Source organism: Corvus cornix, chromosome 3 (genome assembly GCF_000738735.6).
Source record: "Corvus cornix cornix isolate S_Up_H32 chromosome 3, ASM73873v5, whole genome shotgun sequence".
NCBI lineage: Eukaryota > Metazoa > Chordata > Aves > Passeriformes > Corvidae > Corvus > Corvus cornix.
This window is the reverse complement of record NC_047056.1, coordinates 4,390,323-4,417,518: the sequence shown is the minus strand read 5'-3', so window position 1 is coordinate 4,417,518 and position 27,196 is coordinate 4,390,323. Positions and strand designations below refer to the sequence as shown.

The 27,196-nt window shown below is 47.5% G+C and overlaps 1 protein-coding gene across 8 annotated transcripts in view; it reads right to left on the bottom strand.

The window, feature by feature from the left end:
- The window catches only part of BMP2 (bone morphogenetic protein 2), a 203,322-nt gene that overhangs the window by 105,199 nt on the left and 70,927 nt on the right, over window positions 1-27,196 (bottom strand). For 4 of the 8 annotated variants that reach the window (XR_005604138.1, XR_005604139.1, XR_005604140.1 and 1 more), the window contains exons 1-2: window positions 1,361-1,927; window positions 218-576 (exon numbers count right to left, since the gene is read on the bottom strand). Coding sequence is in view for 5 of the 8 variants with exons in the window: in XM_039568834.1 (XP_039424768.1) it covers window positions 218-569 (352 nt within the window). In the remaining 3 variants the exon portion in view is untranslated. The other 4 variants (XM_039568832.1, XM_039568831.1, XM_039568833.1 and 1 more) reach the window with 4 other exon arrangements.

Genomic DNA, 27,196 nt, shown 5'->3' with positions numbered 1-27,196 from the left:
GTCCATAAACCGGGAGCGCCCCGGCGGACGGAGGGTGGGGAGACGGGAGCTGGCAAAGCAAGAGCTCCTCAGCAGAGCCCGTCGGGCAGAGCACCCGGCCGGGAGCCGCACTGCGCGAACCCCGCGGTACCGGCGGGAGGAATCCGCCCCCCGCTCCTCCTCCGGCCCTGCCCTCCCCTCCGCTCCCGCAGCCCGCGGAGCCCCCGCCCGCCCGTACCTTCGTGGTGGAAGCTGCGGACGGTGTTGGCGCGGCTGGCCGCCCGCTCCAGCGGAAAGCCCAGCGCCGCCGGCTGCCCCAGCTGCTGCCCCGCGTGCAGGCGGTAGAGGTCCAGCATGTAGGGCGGGATGACGACGTCCTTGCCGGGGCTGGGCCGCCGCTTCAGCCCGAACATGTGGAGCAGGCGCAGCTCGAACTCGCTGAGCAGGTCCTCGGGGCGCTGCGCGGCCGAGGCGGCGCGGCCCGGCTCGCTGAAGCGCCGCCGACCCACCTCCGGCATGAGCCCGGCCGCGCCGCCCAGCAGCGCCTGGCAGAGCAGCAGCGCCAGGAGCGAGCGGGTCACGGCAACCATGATCAACCTGCGCGGAGGAGGAGGCGATGGGAGCCAGTCAGCGCGGACACCGCGCCGGGGGAGGGGGGGGAACAGGCGGGGACGGGCCGCAGGTGGGACCCACCCCGGCGCCGGGCCATGGCCGGCGGAGCCCCCGCCGCGGACCGGCCGGCGGAGCCCCCCGAGGGGCCGCTTCAGGTGCGCGGCGGCACCGAAATCCCCGTGGCAGGAGATCAAAGGGAGCGAGGAGGGACGGGGGAACGGAGCGGGGCGCTCCGCAACAAAGGAGCGCGGAGGTGAAGGGGAGGAGGGGAAGCGGCCGGGGGCACCGCCGGGGCCGGGGCGCAGGTGTGCGCCGGGCCGGGCCTCCCGCCGCCGCGGCCGGCACCGATCACCGGGAAGGGAAGGGGCGGCTGCCCAGCAAAGCCGACTCCCCGCTGCGCTCCCGTCCCGATCCCCGGGCTTCCCCCCACACACCCCCGCCGAGCCGAGCCGCGGGGGCTCGGGCAGGCTCCGCTTCCCCCGCGGCGAGGCACTGGCTTCCCTCAGCGGAGGGAAAAGGAGAGCTGTTTTCCCTCGGCGGAGTGGAAGAAGGGGAAGGAGGAAAATACATATTCTGCTACGTCCTTAGCCAAACCCACAGGATGACATTCTCCCCCGTGAAACTTTGGGCTGGATTATTATAATAATAATAGTTATGATTAGTGTCCCGTCCCCCCTCTCTCTTCCAGAGCGCTAGCACCTCCGCCGTGGCCCACGGAGTCATCCTGCGGAGAAGGCTTTCAGCGGATCTGCGACCGCCGGAGCTATACCTGTGTACAGCAGCAGGGGTTGTGTCTGCAGGAGGGTGTTCTGCTCTCGGGGTGTTTTTCCCGCATCACTTGGTGTTACTCCAAACTTCGCTGCTGCTCCTCTACAGCTGCCGAGCAGAAAATAGAAGTTCCCTGAAGTGCAGTCCGCCTCGGAAACATACTTTTAGCAGCTGGTTGAGGAGGCAGAAGGCAAGTCCCAGCCAGGGAAAAAGCTTCTCCCTTTTAAAAGCAGCGATCGTGAAGTTGCTTCTTCTTCTTCCTCCTCGCGTGTGTGTGCCTGCCCGTGAATGGGTCCCTACGTGTCTACGGAGTTAAAAGGCTCCTTTTCAAAAATGTCCTTTGCATCACGCTCTTTAGACAGATGGACATTTACCGAGACTCCCGCAGCAACATCAAGATGAAACTTGACTTGTCTCCGCTCCCTTAAAAAAGAAAGGAAAAAGGAGGGAGGAGGGTAAATAAAAGAGGGAAAAAAAAAAAAAAAAAAGGGGTGGGGAGCCGCCCGCCGCCGTCCCGCGTGGAGCGGCCGCGCTAGGGCACCGCGCAGGGCTCCCCGCCGGCCCCGCACCGCACCATGGCCGGGGGTGGCCGCCCGCCGCCGCCGGGGCTTTTTGTTGCGCGGCGATGTCACGACCCCGGAGGCTCGGGGGCCCGCGCCAATCACAGCCGCCCTGTGGGAGCGGGCTGCGGCCCCGCACGGCTTTTAAAGGAGACGCCGCCTCCCTCCCTCGCTCCTTCCCTCCCTCCTCCTTCGCCGCTCCCTCCCTCGCCGCGGCTGCCGCCCGCGCCCGGGTCGCAGTGCCGCCGGGGAAAGGGATGGGGCGGGCGGCTGTTCCCGTTAAACTGTGGTACCGGCGGCTGATCCGCTGCGGGAAGACCCCCGGGCCACCCGGTCCCACGTCCCGCTCCGGGCGGCAGTGGTGGAGCGGGACCGGGCGGGTCGAACAATGACCCATTGTACAGCCCGAGCGCTCCGCCGCCGCAAATCGGATTAGCGCCGTGCCCCGAACTGCCGGGGTGGTAAGGTGCGAAGGTCACGTAAGGTACCGGGAGAATCCCGGTGCTTTAGAACTACTTAAAATAGATATATGTACTTATTTATTTTTCTGCCCGCATCGGAGCGTGGAGCCCGCTGCCTGAAGCGGGAGCGAGGGTTGGAAATCAGGGGGTTTCCTCGCTCTCCTCTCCGAAAGAGGAGCGCCCGGACTCGGGAGAAGTCTCCTCCCGCAGCGCTGCTGCAGCGCATCCGATGCGGGCTCAGCCCCGTGCGGACGGCGGAGGGCTGGGCTGGGTGGTTTTTTTAAGATGTGGCTGCCCTCCAGTGGTGGAACGGCGGCGGATCGCCCGGCCCGGAACGGCAGCCCCGGCGCGAACGCCCGCCCGCGGCTCCGCACCTGCCCCGGCGCGGAGCCGCGCTCCCCGCGGGACCGGGCCCACCCGTGCCCACGCCGGGGTCCCCGGGCTGCAGCCTCGATAGCTCGTGCCATCGCCCAGAGAGCAGGACAGCGGTGGCACGGGTGAAGAAGGCAAGTCCGTGCCCAGCGCGATTGGGCTTCCTATCCCCACTGCATCCCTCGCTCCCTTTCCTGACACTGGCGAATCTCCTGACACAACGAGTAGCTCGCGAGCAGGGCTGTGTCCTTTGCCCCATCTCTTGTTTGTCTTCCTGGGCTCTGCGGTAGGGCCAGGCCCTTGCATAGGTATGCAATACCTAGCAATTTAGGGTCCTCATCGAAGCCAAAGCCATGGGCACACCATCATTAGACGGGGTCCTGGTGCCTTCCCGGCAAGGCAAGTGGTCTGTGCTCCACCTCCTCTTCCCAATATCTCTCAGGGGCTTCATTTGCAAAAGACACAGCCAGCCTGTGACACCTTGAATTACTGCGGAGGAGGACTTAAAGCAATAACAACTGAGACAGCTCCATTACCAGCTCCTCCTTTGGGAGCAGCCTTTTTCTTCCATCTTACGACTTTTTAGTGTAGCAAGAACACCAATTTGAGGCAGGAATTCAGCGCATTTGGGCTGGAATAATTCCTCCTGTGGACCTTCTTCCCTTGGCTTCCCTATCATAGCTCCAGCAATTCCCATGAAACGTCCCTGCAGGATGAGGAGCTCACCCAGGGAGGTACATACCAGCAAAACAAACCACCCCAGAACCGCACCAGTGTAATTAAAGAGCTGCTAAAGCTCCTTCATGCCAACAGCTCCCAACACTCGCTAACCTGATTTTCACTTGCCACCGTGAGTACAGTGGGAGAGGGGACAGCAAGCAAGGTGAAATCCCTCAAAAGTTATTTTTCCATTGGATTCCAGTACAGATAATGTTTAATTTTATGACTTCCTGCAAGTCTTTAGCATGAACTGAAAGTTCGTGCAGTGTGACTTCAGGGTATGCCAATTATGTAAATCAGCACTAAAATAACAATGGCAACATAGTTTACACATCACTGACATTAAATGAGCACTTCAACTTCTAATTGCCATTCCAGTTCAATCTTAGTGGGTCATGCCAGGAAAAAGTCATTTCTTGCCTCAACACTTACTCCCTGTGCCTGGAGCATAGGCTGTACTGTATGCCCAGCACAGTGTTATCTCCAGGAGCTTTCTATATTAGGATAATGAGCCTTAGAAGGGAGAAACATGTTTGTGGTTGTTCTGAAGGCCTGCAGATGCTCTAATCTGATATCAACCGGGTCTTGTAGGTTTGCCCCTCTCTGATTTTAAGTATAAATAGGCTTTCAGAGCCTTCTTATGGCTATAAAACACATTTCCCTTATACTTTGTCATGTCTCAGTCTATTTCAATCTGGAGCTGCTGGGACAGCAACTCTGCTTTCTCATCTGTTTCCTTGAGGTCCAAAAAAACAACTCTGAAGAACCTATAACATGCTCCCTGAGCATACTGGCACCCACACCAGAACTTCAGCTGTGCACTCCCCCCACCAAAAGATTTCTTACCAATGCAGATCCAGCTCCATTGAGGCAGTACCCTGGAATATATGAGCTAAGCCCCTCCAAAGTCTGAAGATCTGATTGTGATCCACACCTCCTCAACATAAAAGCCAACTAAATTCTGCCTTTAAATATTGTGTTCAGGCCTGCTCCACTGCACCTCCAGCACCAGCACACCTGAGCTCACCAGCTGAGAAGCATCTTTATGATTACAGAGAGAATTAGAGACAGGTGTATCTAGGTGTAACGTGTTGGAGGGCAAACATGTCTGGATGTGCCCACCCAGACTTCCAGCTCCACAAACGAGCCCTTGTCCCCTTCCCACTCCTAGAGCTGTGCAGCAGCACACTTGAGATAAAGAAACCAAAGCTCAACCAGTGCATTTCCTGCAGCTGAAATTCCTCACAAGCTCCGTGAAAATGAGGAGTTAAATAGCTAAATATCCAGCCCTATTGAGCTGGGCTCTCACAATGTCATTGCATTTTACAGAGTTACTTCAAGATCGATCCTGCTCTTCAGCCAAAGTCCTGCCAGAGAGAGAAACCACCATTTAGGCTGAAAAGATCAGTTTTAGGAAACCTGACTGTTCATATTTGTTAATCTCCTTTGTGAAATTTCACTTCTCCCCCCAGAACTGTGTACAGTTGACTACACTGATTAATTTCTTTCTTCTTTACCACATGCACTCCGTTTTTGTCTTTTTTTTTTTTTTTTTTTGCAGGTGTTTAGCCAGTAAGTACTCAATTAGTGGCACCTGCTGCTAGTGTTTCAGATCCAGGTGTTCCTCGCTAGGACCCAAACACAGCTGATAGATATCAACTTCAGGTGTTGCTGGGTTTTCTTACTAAAAGCGTGGAAAAGTCTCCAAATAAGGACATATTTTACAACAAGGTGAGAGTCTGTTTTCCAGAGTAGACAGGAAAGAAAAAAATTTTTTCTTCCCTCAGAATTGTTTCTTACAAATCCTGTACAAAATTACATTTATACACATTCACAACGTAGTGGGGTTTTTTCCAACCTGGTTGCACTGCAACCAGCATTGCTGATGGCTACAGGCAGAAGACTTCAGCTAGAGGACCCAGATGAGAACGGCTCAAAGGGGTCTGTGACCACAGCTTGCAATCCTTAACAGAATGGCCTAAATGCTGGTCTAGTTAGAGACAAGCCTGCAGAAACACTCACATCACTCTCTGCACAGTGATACTCAACATTTTACTACTGGCTCCAGCAGCCCCGTGTGACCAACGCGGAGCATTTTTGAAAATTCCCACTTTAGACCTCTGTCCCCTGGATATGATAAGTATGTGAGACATGAAATATTAATAGTAGTGAGCTTTTCTTTATAGATTTTGCACATTTCAGTGAATAAACCTCTTGATAAAACTCTGTGCTGAAGTATGAAACGTATACATGGTACAGCATCGAATGTGAGCAGGGCGACTGCTGAAAATGAGTTAAGATGTGTTAGTGATGTTGAGGTTTTGCCTTCGTAATGGGTAGAGATTATCTGAAAGCTTTTCTGTTCCTGAGCTGTGTTTCCTGTTGGCATCTGTGTGAATATGATGTGTGGCCATTCTTTAAAATATTACTTAATACTGTTTTCCAAAGACATATTTGCCTTTTGGTGGTTTAACATCTATCAACTGGCTCTGCTGCACAGCCTGTCTCCTGTTCTGTGAAGGATGGATTCTCACCTGAGAAGATAATTTACAAGAAGGTGATTTGGTTTTGAAGAGAGGAAAGGCAGCTTATTCAGAAATGTCTATTTCTTTTTTATTCACCTTTGCTGGCAGCTCTTCAAAGCTGTTGCTCTGTTTCACAGTGAGTCTCAATTTCATTCATTAAATCTCAGCTTTCTTTCCATCACAGTGGCAGGGAAATTGGAATTTATCAGGAAATACAATGCAGACCCAGGATTTCCTACATTTCCAGTATGTCTCCGCTGCTAGTGAATGATAGCAGTTGCTCCCAGCTCTGTTACGTCTGCAAGTAAAGGCTGCAGCAATCAGTTCATGTGGCTCTGTGCAGCTTAGAAAGTGCAAGACAAATTTCTACGATTTGTAATAAAATTACTGGGGAAGGAGGAAAAAGGGAGGCTAATATGATAACCTTTTTTTTTTTTTTTTAACTGTTTTCCCCTTGATGCTACAAAATTCCAGATTTAAAATCCAGTATTTGACCTGTGGCTTTTATAGTGAAGAGGTAAAAATGCCACAACACCTTGGTACAGCCTGGAGAACAACCAAGCGATCACTGGATAGATTCCGAGGCGCTGCCACCACTGATGCACATTTAATTCCACGCAGGAGGAATAGTCACAGACTAGGGCAATTCGGTAGGCCGTGAGCTGATTCAGAAGATCTCCGTTCTCTTCTCAGCAATAGGAATGTCATTTTACTTTCCATAGTGCCTTGGTTTTCCCACCATGGAAATGGGATGATCATGCTGACCCTCATTTTTAAGTCCCAGCAAGACCTTCAAGTAAAAGCACTAAGAGTTAGTCACTGCTATTGTTTGGGGTTAAATATTAGGTTAATACCAACAATAATCTCAAATATCTGGGATCCCAAGGCTCAATCTCGCCTCAAAGACAGTGGCAAAGTTCCTACTTGTTTTGGTGGTACAGGCTTACATGTTTAAGCAATGAAGAGACAGGGATGCCAACTCTTCTGGTCAGAAGATTCAGAGCAAAGTGGGATTTTTTAATTATGTAAGTCTTGTTAGGAAGACAATGAGGTGAGGGTGTTCTCCCACAAGAAAGGGAAATGGCTGCGTCATAGATGGTCCACTTCAAGAGCTTATAATTTCATCACTGCAGAGATGACGTCAAGCAAAATGGAGGATAAAATAAAGTTACGCATACTGCCTTAAGAAGTGCATATTTCAGCAGTGAAACTGGATAAATGTTTTGCAATTAAAATAAAATAAAGGCAAGCGTGACGTTCTGTTTAAGCAGATTGTCTGTATGAAGGCTTTATTGTAGCTGCAGATTTAGGGCATATGAAAAGGTTTTCTGTGCTCAGTTGCAGGATGAAAAACATTGCATCATCGGGCATTCTTGTTCTCTAACACTTCTTTGCCTTTGATAATGAATGCCTGCAATTTTATTTTCTGCTCTAAAGTCATGTTTGCTCAGGTCATTATCATTCCAATTTTTAAATACCCTCTTAGGACTAGACAGAACTCCAGAGAGCAATAGTGAAGCTTTGTGCCTGCTCCATGGCATGTGCTCGGCACAAGCGATCAGCTGCTGCACCTGCTTCGCGCTGGCACGAAAGCCATTTACGAGTTGCTTTCAATCACATCCCTTGTTTCCAGCTTCCAGAGGGGCTCCAACAGGCACAGGTCTCCATTCAAACATCACCATGGAACGTTTATTTGGTAGCTTGTTTGCTTGTGTGCTACGATATCTACTGACTGGGAGGGGTCTTAGGAGAAGAACATCCTTTGACTGTTCCCAGGCTCTTGTCCGCTCCAGCGCTCCCTCTGCAGCGTTCCAGGAAGCACATTCCCAACTACAGGGACAAATTATTAGCAGCACACATTGAACTGCTTCAAGGTACTGTTTATCCTCAGAACATCTGTAACCTTAAAGTCATAGAGTCACAGTCAAAGTCATCTCCCTGTATCCAGCCTCCACATTCCTCTCCAAGGCGAGGAATATCCACTGTCTCCATTTTACAGAAGGAGAGAAAGGGCAGAGAGCAGAGAAAGGCTGTTTTTACTGAGAGATACACAGGGGCCCAGAGACCTATAGGGTCATGCTCAGATTTTCAACAACGCATAAGCATGTTAGACACAGTCTTTGGGTTAAAATCCCAAAACTTAAGCGAGATGTTCAGTACTCGGCTCATGGAGACATTTTTGAAAAGCCTGATACCAAATCTATTACCCAGTAGTTTCCTGACAAATTCCTGCAATGCCTTGTCCAAGGTTTGTACTGCAACCCATAAATCCTAGCAGGAATATGATAATCCCATTCAACTACAGAGAAAAGCTCTGATCTGGTAAGAGTCTATTTGCTCTGAAGAGAGAAGGCTTTTTACAGCCTTGGTCAGGATAATTTTACCCCTTGGTCAGGGTATCCACGTACAGATTTGTTCCCAACCTGGATCACTCTCCACAGGAGAGGGACACAGTGAATTCCCTTGTTTGCTGTGCCATCACCTCCTCCCTTTGCTTTTCCCCAGGCCCCACTGCAGGATGGGCATTGTGCAGCCAATCTGCTCAGCACTTTGGGAAAGCCTGGGCCAACCTTTATGTTCCTTAATAACTTTACCTGCCTTCCCTCACCACACCTCAGCTTCCTGCTTTTTTCTGATATTTGCAGTGACCTATCTACCCTCACTTTATGCGCTTGTAAAAGTAAGCACATCCATCAGCCTGTTCAGGACTAGCCTGGAAAAGCAGTGCCATAAAACATTCATGATGTGCAGCATTGTCCAGTTACTAATGCCATTATTCCCATCAGTTCTGCTGTCTCTACCTGGATTTATGCAGCCTTGGTGTTGAGTTACTGGAGGAGATTTGCCCCTCCTTACATTTTCTGTTTCCTCTCTAGCATTCAGGAGTAGAGACTCAGTAAACATTCACATCCACTTAAGGTGGGTGTACTAAACATTGCATACATTCCTTTAGTCAGCCATGGAATAAACTCCTTTCAAATAAATCAAAATACTAAACAAACAAACAAGCTGGGAAACCATGGAAGAAGCTTCATTTATTTTGTACCTTTGACTGTCTTTCATGTGTTCTGCTTCCCTTTGTATATCCCAAACCTCTGCATAAGCCCCAACAACCACTGGGTTTCAAAAAAGGAACTGCCCCAAAATTGCTCCTGCCCCTCTTTGCCAGAAAAGGCAGCCAGCACATGAATCAGGAAAGAAGTAAGATCACCACAAGCCCCAAATGAATACCTCAAATAATTTTAAACAAACTGAATAGATTCCATAAGTCCTGGTTCAGATGCTCACACAGCCTAGGAAGTATCCTGAGGACTTGAAACTCAAGTTTGTGAATAAATCCTTGAAAAATCAGGCCTGCTCTCTCCATACCAATGGAAAATTGAAAATCCAAGTTGTGCAATCGAATGTGACATTCATTTCTGCAGCTGGTGGGAAAATAGTTTCCTTACAAAATAAACTTAATAAAAAGTAGACTGGTTTGTATCTCTTTTTTTCCCTAAGCAACTTCTAAAATGTCAGACATTAATTTTGAGGAACTGTGATAGATTTTAAAAATACACCACTGAAATAATATGTCAATATTATTTTTTCCTTTCTTCCCTTCATTCACTTACAGTATTGGACATGTTCTGATAAAACAGGCTCAATTTTCCAGGTCTGCAACTGTGAAAAAGCTTTTCTATGAACTCTCTAAAGGAATATCTACTTAAATGCTAAAACAAAGGTTTATTCCTCTTAAGATGAAGTGAAATCACTGCTATCCCAACTGAATGCCATTTGCTCTGTGGCTTTCCCAAAACCCCATGTGGAAAGGAGGCTCCCAAGCTGCCACATGGCGATCATTTAGACTTTTAAGCTTTTAAAATTTTAAATTTCCAAGTAGAGCAGTAGGTTAGCAGAAGGACTATCACCATTGTGTTCAGAGAAATAGTATTTTCCAATGCCCTTTAAGAGGGGAATAGCTGCTCCTGGCAACCTCTTCATTGGTCCTGCTACTGATAAAAGCATTTCTGATACCACTACTTTGATATAAATGATGTAACAAAACCAGAAAAAGATAAATAACTCCCTGAATGAGGAGTCTTTAGTGCTTTTCTCTTATTGTAATATTTCCCATCCTAAAAGCAGAAGAAGCCGCAGCAACAAATCCCATCTTAAGGGGGAAAAGAAAACCTCAAGTTAACTGTGGGGAAGTGTTCAAGGCCAGGCTGGATGGGGCTTGGATCAACCTGGTTTAGTGGGAGGTGTCCCTGTCCACGGCAGGGGGTGGGAGCTGGATGATCTCTAAGGTCCCTTCCAACCCAACTCTGTGGCCCTCTGAAGGGAATCCCTGTCTCGCCCTTGCTAAGCCAGTGGTGTAGAGTGGGCCATTGGAACTTGGCACCTGCAGCTTGGAGGATTTCAGCTACCGTGCTGTGCTGAAGAAAGGCAAGAATTTCAGGCCAGAAACAAGGATTCAGGGGGCAGAGTGCCTCTAGTTTCTTCCCAGGTTACTGAAACTGCAACTTTTCTTTCATTTGTGTGGAAAGCACTATTTATACCCACCTTAGGACGTTAAACAAATGCAGGTGCAGCAATGCCAAAGTGATCTGTCATATCACTGCCCAGTCTCAGAGCCCTGAATGAAGTGTACCTTATTCCCTGCTTCCTTCTCTTCCCACAGCTCCATGTTCCTCATGAGCCCACTGCATTTTCAGAGAAGCAAAACCCTCCTGTTCTAAAGCCCAGGGCAAAATTCCATGGGAGCAAGCTAGACCCACAGCTCTGTTTGTATCTCTTCCTCTGGGGCTACATCTCTACTAGTAAATCCAGAGTGCCTGGGAACATTCCTGGGCATGGAGGCCAGCTGGCATGGAAAAGCCTGCTTCACTGCTGGCTTCCTCACCAGGATGGCTGCATGCAAACTGCTGCTTGGGGATGGTCCCAGGGATGTTAGAACCAACCACGGTGAGAAACCACCTGGGAGAGATCTTCCTGGCCTGGCCCAAAGGCACACCGGAGGTGTCCTGACAGAACCACGGTCACTGGCTTTCGGATGCGTTCCCAGGCACGGTGTTGTGGACTAGTGCAGGTGTTCCCAAGGCCATGCCCGCCTCTGCCTGCCTGGATACAGCGTGGAGGATGCAGGACCTGGGCTAAGGCTGTCACCACTTCAGTCAGCTGGTGGGGATTTCACCCAGTGCTGAACACACTTTTATCTGTACAGGAGCTGTTGATAAGGGAGCGTTTAAAGGTGCCCAGAGGGGAAACCACTTGAAAGCAGAGCTGTGGTGATCCAGAGAGCAGCTCTGGGGCAGGCTGGGGTGGGATCCCAGGGAGCCAGCGCTGTGGGGAGGTGAGAGGACTCCCAAACCCCCAGCGCTCAGCCATTCCCCCAGAGGGGCTGAGGGGTATTTGCCACAAACTCTGCACAGGCTTGCCAGGATTGGTGGAGCTCTGCACTGGCACACCTATGTACCACAACAGAGTTCTGCGTTGTGTTTGATCCACAAGCTGGTCCAAACTCGCACCCAGCTTGTGACTGGCATTCTCTTCATCAGGGTGCCAGTCTACGGCCATAAACCCTGTCCTGGCTGCAGGGAGCAGGGAAAGGGATCACATTTCCTCCCCCATCCTCACTGAGGGCCTCCTCCACTTCACATGCAGAACCGTTCCCTACCTCAGGTCTCTCCAAGTTAGGATGAAACTTCTCCAGACATTTAAGCGAACCCTGACTATTTTCTCTGGCCCAGGTTAGGGAGCAGTTGTATGTGCTGCTCTGCTGGTAGGTGAAAGGGGGGAAGCAGCTCCAGGGAGAAGGAGGGGATGAGCAGAAAATGCTGCTGCCAGGTGAGGATGTGTGAACAACATCTCATTGGGCAGGCTTTTATCTCAGTTTTGTTTTATTTTAAAAAAAAGCTCAGTGATGGATGTGAAGATGTTTTTATCCAGTTCACCAGATGAACATATGGTCCCAAATTCCTCCCAAAAGCAATCTGTCCTAGAGACAATTATTCAGTCAAACCTCAAGCAAGTTTTATTCCTTCACTATCAAGCCATAAATTGGGCAGGAGGTATCAGGGTTTCTGCACAACCACAGCAAAGCCATTTCTCCCATTCATGCTGCAGTTTGATGACCCCTTGTTTGGATTCAGGCTTGGCATTTCCCATGGCTGATTTATTCCAGAGATGAAGGACCCTTCCGTCCTTGCTCCACCTGCCCTCTGTTCAGCACAGGAACTTTCTGAAGCCAGCCTGGCTGCCGAGAACAGAGTCCCAAACAACACAGCTGATCAAAGCACAGGCTGCCACCATCCCTCCCAGCAGATACCTCCTTCCCAGCCCTGCTCCATCTCTTCTGCCAAAACTGCTGCAATAAACAGGTTCAAAGAGCTGGTTTGTCTGAAAAGTAAAACCTTCTTTGAGCACATGCACAGCACTTCGCTCAGTGGGGTCCTGATCAAGGTTGGAACTTCCACATTACAAATACATTCTTCCCTTTATATTTAAATGAAACGTAAATTCATTTAACAAGTAAATCTCAGTTAAAATCTTTTACTTGTAAACCAGGATTTAAAAATCCATAGGAGCCACATTCCCTTCCATGCCATAGCTGAAGGTACAGCAGCTAATGTTTCAGCTAACGTTGATTTGTCCAAAATCAAATGAGGTTCACATTAGGCCCACAAAAGGAAATCGTGATTGATGATCTGGCCTGCACAACTACAATTCTTTTAGTAACAAAAATATTTTTTAAGTTCATTTATTATTGAGATCAAGCAATGAGTTTGGAACTACATAAAATGGTTCCAATTAGATGCAAGTAATTGCCATTTTGAGTGAACATTAGCTTTTCTGGATAAAAAATGGGCAATAAAAGCTCAAGTAAGCTCACATCTGAGATTTAAGCTTTCAAAGATTTTTTTGCCATTTTTTCATCCTCTTTTTAGTGTGAGAGAGATACACACACAGGAACGGGGGGAGGAGGAATAAGGATGTATGAAAAAAGAGGAGAGATGTTCCCAAGCTGATTTCCTGGGTGTCCCACTCTCCCTGGGAATGCTGCCCATGTGATCTGCACCAACTGGATCAGTAACAGCACGAGAATCCAGAGCTTCCACAGCACCATTAAGGTAAGTGGCAAAGGAGGGAAATGCCAGCAAAGCACCAATTTGAGAATCTCACCACAGAGATTCTCAGGAAGACCGTGAGTGATCAAGGAGTTATTAGTGAGGGAGAGAAGATGGATTATTTCTGATTTTATTCCCCAAATGTCATCATTAGATATTTAATGTCCCGTGTCCACCCAAAGGTCTACAAAAGGTCTCTATAGCCTCTACCAGTGGTTTAATCTCTAGAGTGCGATTTGCTCCTAGTTACAATCAGATCATAATTAGATTCACTTTTTTATATAGCTTCTTTTGGTCTGTATATGTACTAATGTGACACAGGACACTTTTTGCTTTAGCTCAGCTTTGGTTTGCAGCTTTTTAGTGTTCCTGTTTGAAGTCTTGGAGAAGAATAGGAAGTCTAAATCCAGTGAACTTGTAAATCTCAGCTGAAACTGTGAGCACTCAACCCAGCTGAAGACCCATCCCTTCCTAAAAACAGTTGTTACAGTATCTTGGCACTTCTGTGACTTGTCCCTGATTGAACATGACAAAACATCAGGATCTTTTCCCTGAAGACAGTCTCTCATGATCCCCACATGGCCTCTAGCTTTAGACTTTCTCCTAACTTTGCAAATATTTTTCCTTAACAATGGTTCAAGAACGAAAGGTTTAGCAGGCAGGAAACATCAATATCTGGGTTTGATGAGAAACAAGTGTCTCCCCTCTCTTACTTATAAAAGATTGTCTTTCCCCCTAAGCAGTTCTCCCAAGAAAGCAGAGGAGCACTGGAGTGCCAAGGCAGGTAAGCACAGCCACCCAAAGCACTGCTCTGGACACTTTGACTTCTTTAAAAACCATTTTTCACTAGAGCAACTCATTCAGCAAATATTTCCCTGAACTTGGGAATGACAAATTCCTACTGCTCTGCAGTAAACTCTGGGTTATCTACAATAACACACAGAGACCTCCTCTGAAATGGGCTGAACAGCACCAGTGCACATATTTTGAACATGTCTGATGACCCCCCCTTCTTTTTTTGAGATTGAAACAAACAAACAAACAAACAAACAAAGGCAAACCATGTTGTCTGCTTAGAAGAAATCAGTACCCTAAATAGTGCTGGGAGAATGGAGAACCCGTTGCCCTTGATTAGTGGGAATTGAGTCACAGGGAGGTTTAAGTCACACTTTCCCATGGATTAATGTCTTTTTGTTGTCCCTTTTGTCCAGGAAAAGAAAAGGCTCTAAATGCAGTTGGCTGTCTGCGCCACCCGAAGTTCAAGTCAATTGACTGTGCTGGGGAGTCTCAAATATTTTCTTTCCTCATAAATTACCTTCATTAGCTATGTAAATAGAACCCTAATGAGATACTAATTAGCTGTTAAGATTTCAATCTCAAATAACACAAACAGTTGTGCTGTAACCATCTATTTGTGTTTGCCAATGCGCAAGCACGTGCCACCAACCTGCCAACACCACACCACCTGCTGCCCTGGCTTCTGCCCCGTGCACTGCACACACATCTTAGATACCTACTGGAAGTGAGCAGGATTTCATCAATGCCTGCAACCTTCTACTCAAGGCTGTGTGGCCGCTCCTGAAGTATTTGTGAGGCTACATGCTCAGATCAGGTCATTTGTCCTTGCTTCTCTGGCTTCAGGAAGTTTTCCTTGCTGTCATTTTGTTAGGAGAACTGAAGGAGTACACAGGGAGTTCGTGGACTGCCTAAAGGAGGATTTCACAGAACCACAGCATAATTTGGGTTGGAAGGGACCTTTGAAGGTCTTCTAGTCCAACCCCCCTGCAACAGGCAGGGACATCTTCAAGTGGATCAAGTTTCTCAGAGCCCCAGCCAACCTGACCTTGAATGTGTCTGGGGAAGGAGCATCTACCACCTCTCTGGGCAACTTGTGCCAGTGTTTCAGCCCCTCATTATAAAAAATTTCTTCATTGTATCTAGTGTAAATCTACTCTCCTTTAGTTTAAAACCACTACCCCTTGCCTTATCACAATGGGCCCTACTAAAAAATCTGTCCCCATCTTTCTTATAAGCCCCCTTTAAGTATTGAAAGGCTGCAACCGGCTGAACAACCCCAGCTCTGCCAAGCCCTCTGACTGCCTTTGTAGCCCTAAATTTTTCACTAGTACCAACACAGGCAAAATTAGAGAGCCCAGCAGGAGCTGATATGGATGCTGATGATGCTCATGACAGTGAGTCTGTCTCACTAAAATGAAGTATCAATAACCTAGCTCACACTCGATGAAAGAGCCTGTCTGAATTATTTACTGTATGTCATACTTCAGGTTTTAATTTCAATATATGGTGAGATGTACAATAAATTATTCAGCAGCATGACAAATTAAAATGCCGTTTCAAGCCCCATTGTATTTGCTACTCTTAGGTTAACAGTCCAGTTCGCAATGATGGCTTGCTAATCTATTTTTGCAAAAGGTTTTTCAACCAGAGAAGCACAGAAGCACACAAGTTTTCCATTGCAGCAAATCTTATCCAGCTTGAATCATTTAACAGCCCATCCTCCTTGAGATACACTAATGAAATACAGCTTGGGCAAGAGGGTAAAATGTACCTGCAGCAGCTTGGCCCAGGAGCTGGCGGTTTGTTTGCTCCAGCTTTTCCCAGGGCACCTGCAAGGGTGTGGAGGGCTCTAGTCCTCTCACTTACATTGTTATTTCATGTGCCAAATAGCTTCTTAGAGATATTTTATTTTACTTTCTAACTCTTTCTCTTCTCTTTATTTGTGATCAGTTCTGTAGAAGGGTCTGGGAAATAAAGCTGGTGTTCTAACCCGTCCAGGGACTCGGTTTTTTGTGTTGGGATGACAGGGAAGAAGGTTTCTTCTTCTACTCTGAACAGTCATGGATTCAATAAAGGGGACGTTGCTGGGTCTTGCAACACATTTTTAGATCAGCCTTGCAAAGTTCTTCATGCCCACTTGACAAGATATTTTTCATCCTCTTTTTGGCAAACAGAGTAAGGAAATACTTGTCAGTATTCTTCCTTGGGACCTTCTCTCTTCAGACATAAGCCCGGGCGACAGTGATTCAAGTTTTGTTCCTCAATGGATAACACGTCTGCAAAATTACAACCTCCTGAGCTATAGAATATGCAATGTTCAGTCTTGCAAGAGTGATAAGTCTAAGATCCAATATTCCCTGACTCATCAGAGCTCACAAAGGAAATCTTTGTACTGTCTGAGGGAAGACATTCCAAGTTTCTGTCCATGAAAGAGCCTAAGTTCTTTAAAAATCATGACATGTTTATGCGGAGTAAAACAATTTTAGGTCAGTTTAGGACATTCTGTCCCTCTAAAATCTGTACTGCTGAACTTGTGTCCAGATGATAGGAAGTCTATATGTTGTAACAAGAACGTTTGAAAAAACTATATTTAAAACAAAATCTTCAAAGCCTTTGACCCATACCCAGAGCTTTGTACAACGGTCTGCAAACAAAACCTTGTTTGCTGTTTTGTTTATAACTGGCTCATGGCTCGTCTGTTCTGAAATCATGGGCCTACCCCAGAGGTTTGATGATGAAAACTGCTCCCAGTCAAAAGGCTCTCCATGGAAACAAAGTTCCATCAGACACAATGGTTCAAGGAGCCTCGAAAAAGTTTCATTTGATATATCCTGCATCTGATTGACTTATGCCCTACCAAAGACAAAACAAAGATTTGGAGAGAGCCCTGCCTGTGTTGCTGTAATACCTGGAAGCAGCAGATGATGTGTGTGACCCCAAAGTGGGCATCCTCTGCCCTGTGCTGCAGCAGGGAAAGAGTGGAAGTTCCCTGCAGCTCCAGTGTGCTGGGACCAGCAGCGAGTTCCCATCATTCAGCCCGTAGTGCAGCTACAAAATCCCCAGTGGCAATGCTGGTGAAAGTCTGTGCTACTGCTGTGCAGGGATGGAGCAAGGAGCCAAGGGCAGTCAGGGCACCAGGATGGCATTAACCTTTCCCTCAGAGGCAGAAAGGCTCTGAAGTACAGCCTCAGTGGAATTGCTACAGATGGGAAACTAAGCAGCTGCCAAATCCAAAAGCTGCTGCTTTACCTGAAGTTAAAAAGGAAAGGAAGTTTCTTTAGGTTTTTGGAGAATCAGAAACCCTGGATTTCTGCCAGCCTTGAGAGAACCCCCTACACATACCCTTAGGTCCAGATAATGTATCTGTATGGATACTTACCTCTGAGAACTCTCCAGATGAAAAAGCTGGGCTGAAAGGTGCCATATCCATTTTAACATTGGTCCCTGAGGTGAGATGAACAGAAATCTGTTTGTTTCTTCCTTAGCAAAAGTAAGGCTGCAGTAAAGGGGAATCTGAGGTGGCTGGACTTCTCCCACTTCAGGGAAACATCCCATCAGGCTGAGATCCAGTTACATATTGAGTCCATAACATGTTGCATTAAGAACAAAGGGCAAATCATTCTGTGCAATGGGCCTCAGTTTCTGCACCTGAAATACTCAGTTAAATAGCTACCAGGCATTGCATAACCCAGTTTATACATTTTAGGATGTGCTGACATGCCATATTGCCTGAGCACTTGGTCAGAAAAAATAACAAACATTATTGATATTACAATAATACTTGCAAATTATAGACATCTGCAATTATATTAAATTAAAACCTGGTGCAGTTCACAATACTCAGATGGGGCAGCATGAAACAGGAACTCTTTTACAATCAAACTGTTTCAGCTTAAATACTTGGATGTTTTGAATGTTTGGATGTAAAACTAAAAAGCTCAAATTTATATAGATATCTCAGATAGTTCAGTGGAAACAAACTTCACTTTTCACAGGAAAAAAGGTGCAATTGCAGCCTTTGCCAGTCAACCCTGTGGTACCATGACACAATTCGTCAGGTTGACCTCCCTGCTACTTCTGGTGTTACTTTGGAGCACAGCTCAGATTTGGAACCTTGTTCTCTGCTATCCAGCAATAATTTTTTAGAGTATGTAGCTTTTTTTAAACCAAAGCTAGGATTGCCCCATGATCCAGTTGTGTTGGCTGGAGCACTGTACATGCAAGAAATAGAGGCAGCAGCATCCGCCTGAAGTTACTGCTCAGAGCTTAATTAATACCAGGGTTTTCACCCTCATATTAATACTTTCCTCTTGAATTGAATGGGACTTGACCTTGTCACAACAAGATCAGGCCAAGTCTGTGAAAACAATGTTGTGACATCAAAGCCAAAACAAAGGCATGTCATCGCATGTGTCAGAGGAGGACATGATGGGGTCCTCTTACAGTAGCAAAATAATGTCACTGTGAACCCAGGGACACCTTCTTGGCTACCAAGGCTCTCTCTGAAAAGGAAGTGCAATGGGAGAACCTGGAAGGTGGCAATTTCTTTAAAAACCAGGAGATATGGATGCGGTCCCTAGCTGGAATAAAGAGGCTCTACTGACCCTAATGGGGCTGGACAGATTCACATCTGTAGGAGATCTGGTCCACTGCAACCAAACCGTGGAAAGGATGTATAAATTAAAATACCGCCTCACTGCAGGGCACATAAATTCATCACCGGTGTGCTCAGGCATTGCTCCCCGTCCCTCACCGTGTAAATAAGGCCACAGCATTTTCATTTGTGGGTAAGAGCTCTCAGTGCCTCGTGCCCCTCTCCAATGTGAAAACCCCCACTTAGGGCTGGTTACTTTTCCGCCTGATGCTTCCCTGGAAGAGCTGCACTGTGAAATCCCTGTTCCTGGCAGCTACCGTCTCGCAGGGGGGGAGTTCCCTGTGCCCCCTCCCCTCCAAGACTTAACAGTACAGCCTTAGAAAGGGGATTTTCCAGTATAAACAGAGCTAAGCCAAACTCTTCTCCTGGCCTCTCCATGCCCCAGCCCGTATTTGCCCCACATATAATTACCTGTGGATTTCACCTGGAAGACAGAGGATTTCACTTATAGCCCCAAATAGGCAGGCTCTGACGTAATGGCAGTCTGAGGAATATAGGTCAGGGAGGTGGCCTGGCCACTGGAAATGAATTTTGGAAGCAGAATAAGCGACCTTGTTAGAGAAGAAGATAGTAATCAGCAGTGGTCCTTGGATCTAAACATTTCACCCCCAACACTCTTGCAGCTACAGCCCTCATCTGTTTCACTTTCCTATTTTAAGTTCCTGACTCACATCCTAAATATTGACTTCTATTTTTCTGTTAGCACTGGATTTTCAGCCTCCATATTGACTTTGACTGTACCTATGGTTGATACTAAGCCTCTCAGGTCAACAAACTTTTATAGCTGTTAGCTGCCTAAACCACAGTGGGCAGGAACTGGCACTATAGAGCAGTAGCTAGAAGCAATATTATTGGGAATTATAAATTATTCCTCTGCCTGAACTTTTCCTCTTATTCACATAGCTACATTCATTTTTAAACATGTGGCAAATGAATCGCACAGTGAGGACAATTGGGACTCTGTGATTTGGGGAGCACCCGCCACCACTAGCAGGGATGGATTCTCCCCTGGGAACAGCGGAGTAATGCCGGAGTCATAGCTGGGCTACAGCAGCATAATCTGGGCCAGTAATGTCTGTGAGGACAGACAACACCCAGCCAGAGGATCAGAAACCCCAAATCCATCTTAGCTGCACACGCAGACCCCTAATGTCTCTTTTGGCTGACGTTTTAGCAGAACACAGAACTGAGCTGTTGCAACCAAACATCAGAGAGACTTGGCCATCCATCATTTGTAAAACACTTCGTGTCTGTAAGAAACAATAACAACATTAAAAGAACATTATGGCAGTGACAAAGCCAAGCCTAAAAAGTGAGGAAACGCAGCAATTAAGATTAACTTATGCCTCGCAGTATAATATTTTTCTGCAGACCACATACTATTTTTTGGAATTAGGACCCATACTCGGGAGCAGGGACAGGGAAGGTCCAGCTGGCAACAAGCTATGTCAAGTATTGTACTGACACAGGGTGAGTGCAGCATTTAGATGCAAGAGGAATTGTATAAAGCTGCATCCCTTAAAAGATGCCCCTTGGGCGCTGCTGCCCCTGGGGGCTTGCCCAGCACGTGTCCCTGCACAAAGAGCTCACAGAAAAGGCTGGGTTCCTGCCATCCCCCCTCTGCCACTCAACCTCACAGGCAGCCAAAATGTCACCCGGATTTATCTTAAATTTTAAGTCCATGCCATGTTCAGTTTAATGCTTTCTAAAAAGTTGTTATCACTGAGGAAATGATTACTGGGATGATAAGCTATGAATGACTTATTCATGCAGTATTTTCAGTCCTTCATCAGTCTACGAGATCTTGTGCTTATGTTCCAATCCTTCACATACTGATTAATTTTTCATGTGCTACCAGGCCTTTTTCAAGCAAGGACTGCCAAACTAATGCAATCTGGCCATTTAGTAAGCTGTTCCTTTCCTTTTTTGTTTTTCTTACCCCATGCCTGGAGTACAAGCCTGTGGAAGGAAGGAAGGGTCTGTCAGAGAACTTGTATGATATTTGTGATTTATTATTAATTGCTGGCACAGCAGTCCCTGCAGGTCACAGGACCCTGCCTGTGCTAAGCAACATCTGAATGCTGTGCTGGGCAATGTATTGACTCGGAAAAGGGCTTTTCCCAGCCTTTCTGACCAGGCGGAGGTAGTGTCCCCCTCCTGTGTAATGGGAATGGCAAGAAAGCTCTGGCTGATCAAGTGCACAGTGGGGCCATGCTGCAACAGAAACTGGGCAAGCGTCTGGAGCTGAACCCTACACAGCAAAACTAGGAAACAGGCTTTTCCCTCACCTGAAGTCTGCAGAATTACAGTTTTCAAGGATTTACCACTTAATGGCAAAATTCTGGCCCACAATTACACTGTGTTCTCTCTGCCAAAGCACATACATGAGCTGTAATCAGAGAGCGGCTTTTTTCCCATCCTCCCTCCAGCTTTGCCATGAGGTGGAAGAAACTGTGATGGGCTGAGCTTGCTTTCCCCTGCTGTGCCAGGAATGACACGTGCCTCGTCCCAGAAAGCTGCAGCTCAAATCCTGTTGCAAAAAGCACCAGGCTCGCAGCACACAGCCCATGGCCCCACCAAAACCAATGGACATCCTTCCATCTGCAGCTTGTGGCAGGATCAGGGCCACAAATACAGGCCATGAAAAGAGAGCAGAGCATGAAATAAGTTTGTGCCCTAAGGGAAGCGGCCAGCACCAGTGCTCAGAGTGACAACTGACTGCTCTGGCAGGGTGTACAACCTGCACAGCTGTAGCCAAGTCTCTCAGGTATTTGATAGTTTGATTCCTCACCTGTCCAACAAGGACAAGGTAATCCTGCCTTCAGCAGGGCGCTCTGAGGATGACCGCCCTGGGTTCTGGAAAGGACTCTGATGTACAGCATGTAGAATGACCCTCAGATACCTAAACCTGATCCTTCTGGGGGAAACATTTATAGCCCTTTAGTTCCTAATTCCAGCTATATGTTACCACAGCAGCAAGATGGAGCAAGATAAGCCTGCTGTCTTACCCAGATCTCTCGAGCTGATCAGTGAACATTTCAGCTGTGCCAAGCCAGCACGATCGCTTCCATGCTGCCCCCCTATCCTGCAAGCAATGCAATTATCAGGCATTTGAAAAAGAAAAACAAACACAGACACACAAAAAGCAGTGCTTTGTGAGCTACCTGCTGCCATCAGGGTCCCAGGCGACCCAGGCTGGCTCTGCTGTGTGCCTGCAATCAGCATGGCTTGTGTGCTCTGAACAGCTTGTCCTTACCCCATCACTCCGCACATGGGAGACTATCCCCTTATTGCCCTCACTCAGGGCCCTGACCTCAATTATTAACTGCGTTTAGCAAGGACATTATTAAACCTGACTCTCTGCTCCCAGATGAGCTATCAAGTGTCTCTCTTTAACCCGGCAGGAACCTTTTTCTCACCCCATGCCCTTCTTATTACCCTTTAATGTGCCCTGAAGCCTCTGGAGCAGCTCTGTCCATCCCAGATAAAGTCATTTCTAGAAGTGGGGAGGGGAAGGAAAAGTCCATTCCTGAAGATTTTTTCCTAACTGGCTCTAAAACGTCTTTCCATTTCCTTTCCATTTTAATCATCCATCTCTAATAACAAATTCGAAAAACCAACAGGTCTATCCAGTCACAGTAAACTGCTCAGTTGTGGATTAAAGCATGTTAGAGTTTTTACCAGGACACTACTCCTTTATACCTGTGAAAACTGATCGCATCTGTCTATTATGATTAAAAAACAAGGAGATATTAATAAGTAGCTACTAATTAGCTTGCATTTTAATCGTGGCTTTTATGCCAAACAAACACAGGAGTGCCACTGAAACACAATATAAAATGTCAGCAAATGTCTCCACTTTGGAGCTTGGCAAGTGCAGCTTGCAATGTGCTGATGACACCAGGGCACGGAAGGGCATTAGGCAACGCTCCCTGCTCCTCTTGGGCTTTGGCACAGGAATGCACCAGGCTGTGGCTGGGGCATAACCCTGGAGTAAGTGAGAGCAGTCTAAGGCAGCTTGGCTTCATGAGCAGCACCAAAAGCCCAGTGGAGGCTGTTCCAGTGGCTGAACCAAGGAGACCACAGCAGCCCCTAACTGAGTTTTCTACTCCCTTGCTTCTCTTCTGCAGATTTTTGTAAGAGGCATGTGTCAGGGTTCTTCTCATGTTGGCAAGGAAGCACCCCTGCACCACCCTCAAAACCCACAAGTTGTGGGTTGACTGGGAACCTCAGTTTAGATATCAGCAGTGTCCCTGCATCTCCCTGCAGCCTCTGCATCACCTGTCCAGCAGCAGTGACAGCTGCCAGCCAGCAGTGCAGCTCTCCCATCGCTGTCATTTCCAGCACCAGGCACAGGCACTGTGCCAGCAGTGCCCCTTGCAGTGCCCCACGGCTGCACCCAGCCAGACCTCACTCCCTGTTCCATCTGGGCAATCTCCCATCCCTCCCAACACCACCTCGTGCGAGAGGAGCTGCTCTGGGGCTGCGCTTCTGGAAACAACCATGGGACTCTTCATTCCCAGTACTGTCCTCTACTACATGTCCATAGAATGCCCAGCCTTCTGAGGCCCTCATCTCCTCCAGAGCCCCTAGGGGCTGCTAGATTGCAAAAAATACACACCAAAGACCAGCTGGAGAGCACGCAAACATTCCTCAAACCTATCCTTCCACTCATGGCAGGTAGCTGAAAAACGCAGCAGCCTTCAAATAAAAGGCTATGACCGAATATTGCAAGCGCGACGAACGTTTTGTGGATGAGAATGCTCCCGCCCCTCAAAATATTTGTTTTCAATGCCCACAAAGTAGTATAATGTCATTTAGCAAGGAGAATTCTGGCATTCAATGCACAATCTGGCAGAGCTACAAGTACTGTAGGTGTTATGATACACACACAACATGTTTTACAAATAGAAAGTGGTTTCCAGAGTTCTTTAATATATTCTAATTTTCCCCACCTCTACCCAAAAAAGCTGCAGTTATGAAAATACTGTTGCATACTGAAATATTAAACTAGCAATCTGAAGAGAGTTGTTTTTTAAAAAAGCTCTCTTTTCAGCTATTCCTTCTCTCTCTTTTTTTTTTTTAAGTCAGGTATGTTTTTAGCAACTTAAACAGGTTGGGTTACCCACAAGAAGTAGTAATTTTTCCACCTAGCAGATTGAGGCATTCATACCCTCTTCAAACATTTCTAAATTTATTCTCCAGTATTATTCAAATAGAAATATTTGCATGTACACCCTGAATCGGATAAAACCCTTTTAGTACTAACTCATGGGTAGAAACCACACAAATGAAGAAGATTAAAAAAATGCACCTTCTTTGAATCCAAGGAGCCTTTGCAAGAAATCCTTCCAAAAAGCCATCTTGTCTCAATTGGTTATTATTTCTTCATTTTGGAGGCAAATCCTGCTCAAGAGCAAATCTATTACCTATACAACATGCAATGAGATGCACCCTTACCTGAAGAACTGCTGGCTAACAGCCACATGGGCAAGGGGTTACTAGCCTAATTTACAGGTGGGAGACCAAAGGGAAAAGAGACCAAGTGAACTTTGCAAGGCCACCTGAGACACCTGTGTCAGCTCCAAAACAGTTTCTTTGCTCAAGTCCCATGTCTCAGTCACAACACAAAGCTTCCTTCCCAAGAAATCCATCAGCTGCTTCTTGTGGATTTTCCAGGTGCAGGAAAGTTGGGGTTTAATTTTTATAAGTCTCTGAGGTCACCAGCTTCACTCTGGTGAAGTGACCAGACTCAGTTTCAGGAACAAAGCCCCTTGTAGAGCACTCAGGTGTGAGCAGAACCAAGCACTGCCCCATCCAACCGCCCATCCAAAGGAGGGCACATCAACTCCCTGTGTTTAGGTACTTCCAAGCCAGACCTCCGCACAAAATCACAGTGGAGACCCCAACCTTATCCCACGAGGAGCATGCCAAGGAGGTATCATGCAGTAACATTAGCACTGGCTAACATTAGTGGCATCCTGCACCTGAACCAGGGGGGCCTTACCTTCTCTGGGCAGTGCCACAGGACTGTGGGCACGTCACTGAGCAGGTCAGCACAGAGCTGAGCCTTGCTGCTTCAGTCAGCACTAACTACACAGCGCACATCCACTCTGGGAGGACACAGAAGTTCCTTCTGGGAACATGGATGAATGGGCAGACATCTGCTGATGACATCCCAAGCCGGTGGCACAGATATTTTCATAATCCAAATGAAGATGTTTCTAGTTTGTCTCAGAGGATAATTGCCAGGAAATGCAGTGTTCTCGATTCACTCACTTGGGATGGGGGATTAACAACTAGGCAATGAGTTCCCCTATAGGGAGAAGAGCAAGGTGGAGGAAAACTGCAGCCTACGATCGGGTTTGGCAGGCTGTGCTACCCTAGGAACAGGAGAACCTCAGGGAGCAGGACCTGGAACCTATTGGGGTTTCTCAGGCTTCGTGACCTGTTTATTCCCACACCTTACTGTGTTCAATCCAATACATCTGTTCCACAGAGAAGAGCAGCCTTTCCAATTGTAAGCTTCTATCCACGCTCCCAGCACGGAACATCTCCCAGACATCTTTTAATTGCTACACATGAGGCAAGCATGAGGCTCCGTGTAGGTTGTGATGAGGAAAAAGCTCTTATGCTGCACTTCTAAAGAGGGGATGATGTGATGCTGGGAACAGGGCATGAGCAGTGTGGGACCTGTGCATCAGCTGCAGATCACGGCCACGAGGTCTGTCTGTAGCCTCAGGACAAAAACTGAGAGAATAAGTTGGTACAAATTACATGAATTATCTAAATAATGCTTGTTAGAAAATTACATCTCCGTGCTGCCATCCATTAGCCTGCAAGCAGCTCCACGGACAGCAGAGGAACTAGCAGGAAAATAAAATATTACCCAGCAAAACGTGGGGCCGCATGATTGCACCTTTAGCATTTCCTACAACTCTATTTATTGGGCTGGATTCTCACCTGAACTCAGCAAAGCTGGTTTAGACTAGCTCTGAATCGGTGATTTACAAGCATTTGCTGATAGTCACTGTGGCCTGTTGTCTGTCTCCAGGTTGTTTGCTAAGTTCCATAGTATGGCCTGTGGTGTTTCCCCCTCCTGCTGCTGCCCAGCTGCCCCAAGGTAACGAATGGCGAACCCAGCTTTGCGGCACCTCCAGCCATTTGGGACAGGCTCTGTAACCTCACTCGTCCCCTTGCAAATCTGACCTGTGAGACACAACCCTGACCATCAGTCCAGTCTCCAGTGGATGTTAGTCCCAACCCAGCAGACCATGTGGATAAGTCCTGAGGGACTTAAGCATGTGCTTAAGTTCTCTGCTGGATCAGTGCCTTTGCAACCAGTCCGACTGCTTTGTTAGCAGTGCTGAGCACCAGGGCTGAGCTCCAACAGGAAATAGCAGCTTCCCTTTGAAGTCCTGCCACTGATGTTCACGTAGGTGGGACTTCAAAGAAGAGCCACCGCTTCCCCTCCCAGTATCGGAGGCCCCAGTGTTGGAGAAGCAGTACTGCTGGTTTTAATTGCATGAAGGGATGCTTTAGGGCGGACGATTCAGCCCTTCTCAGAAAAGGGACAACTTGAAAAGTTCCCACCTGCTGGCAAGAGACCCAAGGAGAGGTGAACCTGCACCCCAAAATACCCTTTAAAACAAAGGTCTGTGGAAAGAAATCTCATTCCCTTCTGTTACCTGTTTCCCGTAATGCCACTGAAAACTACCTTGAGAGCATCTGGTTTGCTCTGGAGCTGCACTCCTGGCCAGCATAGGGCCCCTCGCCAACTGGGATGTGGATGAGGAATGGCCAACTTCAGCTCCCATAATAGAGATCACTGGAAAAACTGACTTCAACAACAGCCAAACTGAGCCAACATGAGGAAATACCCCCACAGGCAACCTACATGGCTGATTCTGCTGCTGACTGACGGTGCAATCACACACCAGAGCTCCTGTAATTTCTCTGTATCTCTCTTCCTTGAGGAAAAAAAGGCAGAGAAGTCCACCTCCTAAATGGTGTCAATGAACTCAAATGACATCAAAACACGGCTCCACCTTTTCTCTTGCAGATTGCCAATATCCATCTATTCTCTCAATCTTCAGCCAGAAGCAAGACCCAGTCAAGGGGGAGAGGGATCAGACTTAACACAGAAAACCCTGGGGGCCATGGAATGCACTAGAGAAGCAGCCAGCATCCCCAGGAACAAAAGAAACAATGCAGGGTTTACATGGATTTGCAAAGCTCTTCCATGTTCATATTGCTTGTTTTTCTCCTCCTTGAAGTCCCTTCATGTACCCAGATTCCATACATTTCTACATTCAAAAGCCAGCTACATGAGCAGGCATGGATTTTGGAGGAAGATGAGTAATTCTGTGTTCTTCAAGGAGTGAGTCCTTTGTGATCTCACTACCCAGAGTTCAGCTGAGCTCTGCTGTTCTTGTCACCAATTTCCCATAACCTGGTCATCTGCCCTGGTCATTTCGTGTTTTGTACCTCCTCGCACAACACTTGTGCATTGCTTTTGGAACAAACTCGAGTCAGCAGGAAAGCAGTGTATGCCAGTGGGGATTAATAAGAGCAGGAATTTTAACCCCAGTAAAACCAGCTAGGCAAAGATGTGCCCCAAAAATGCAGAGAGCTCTCG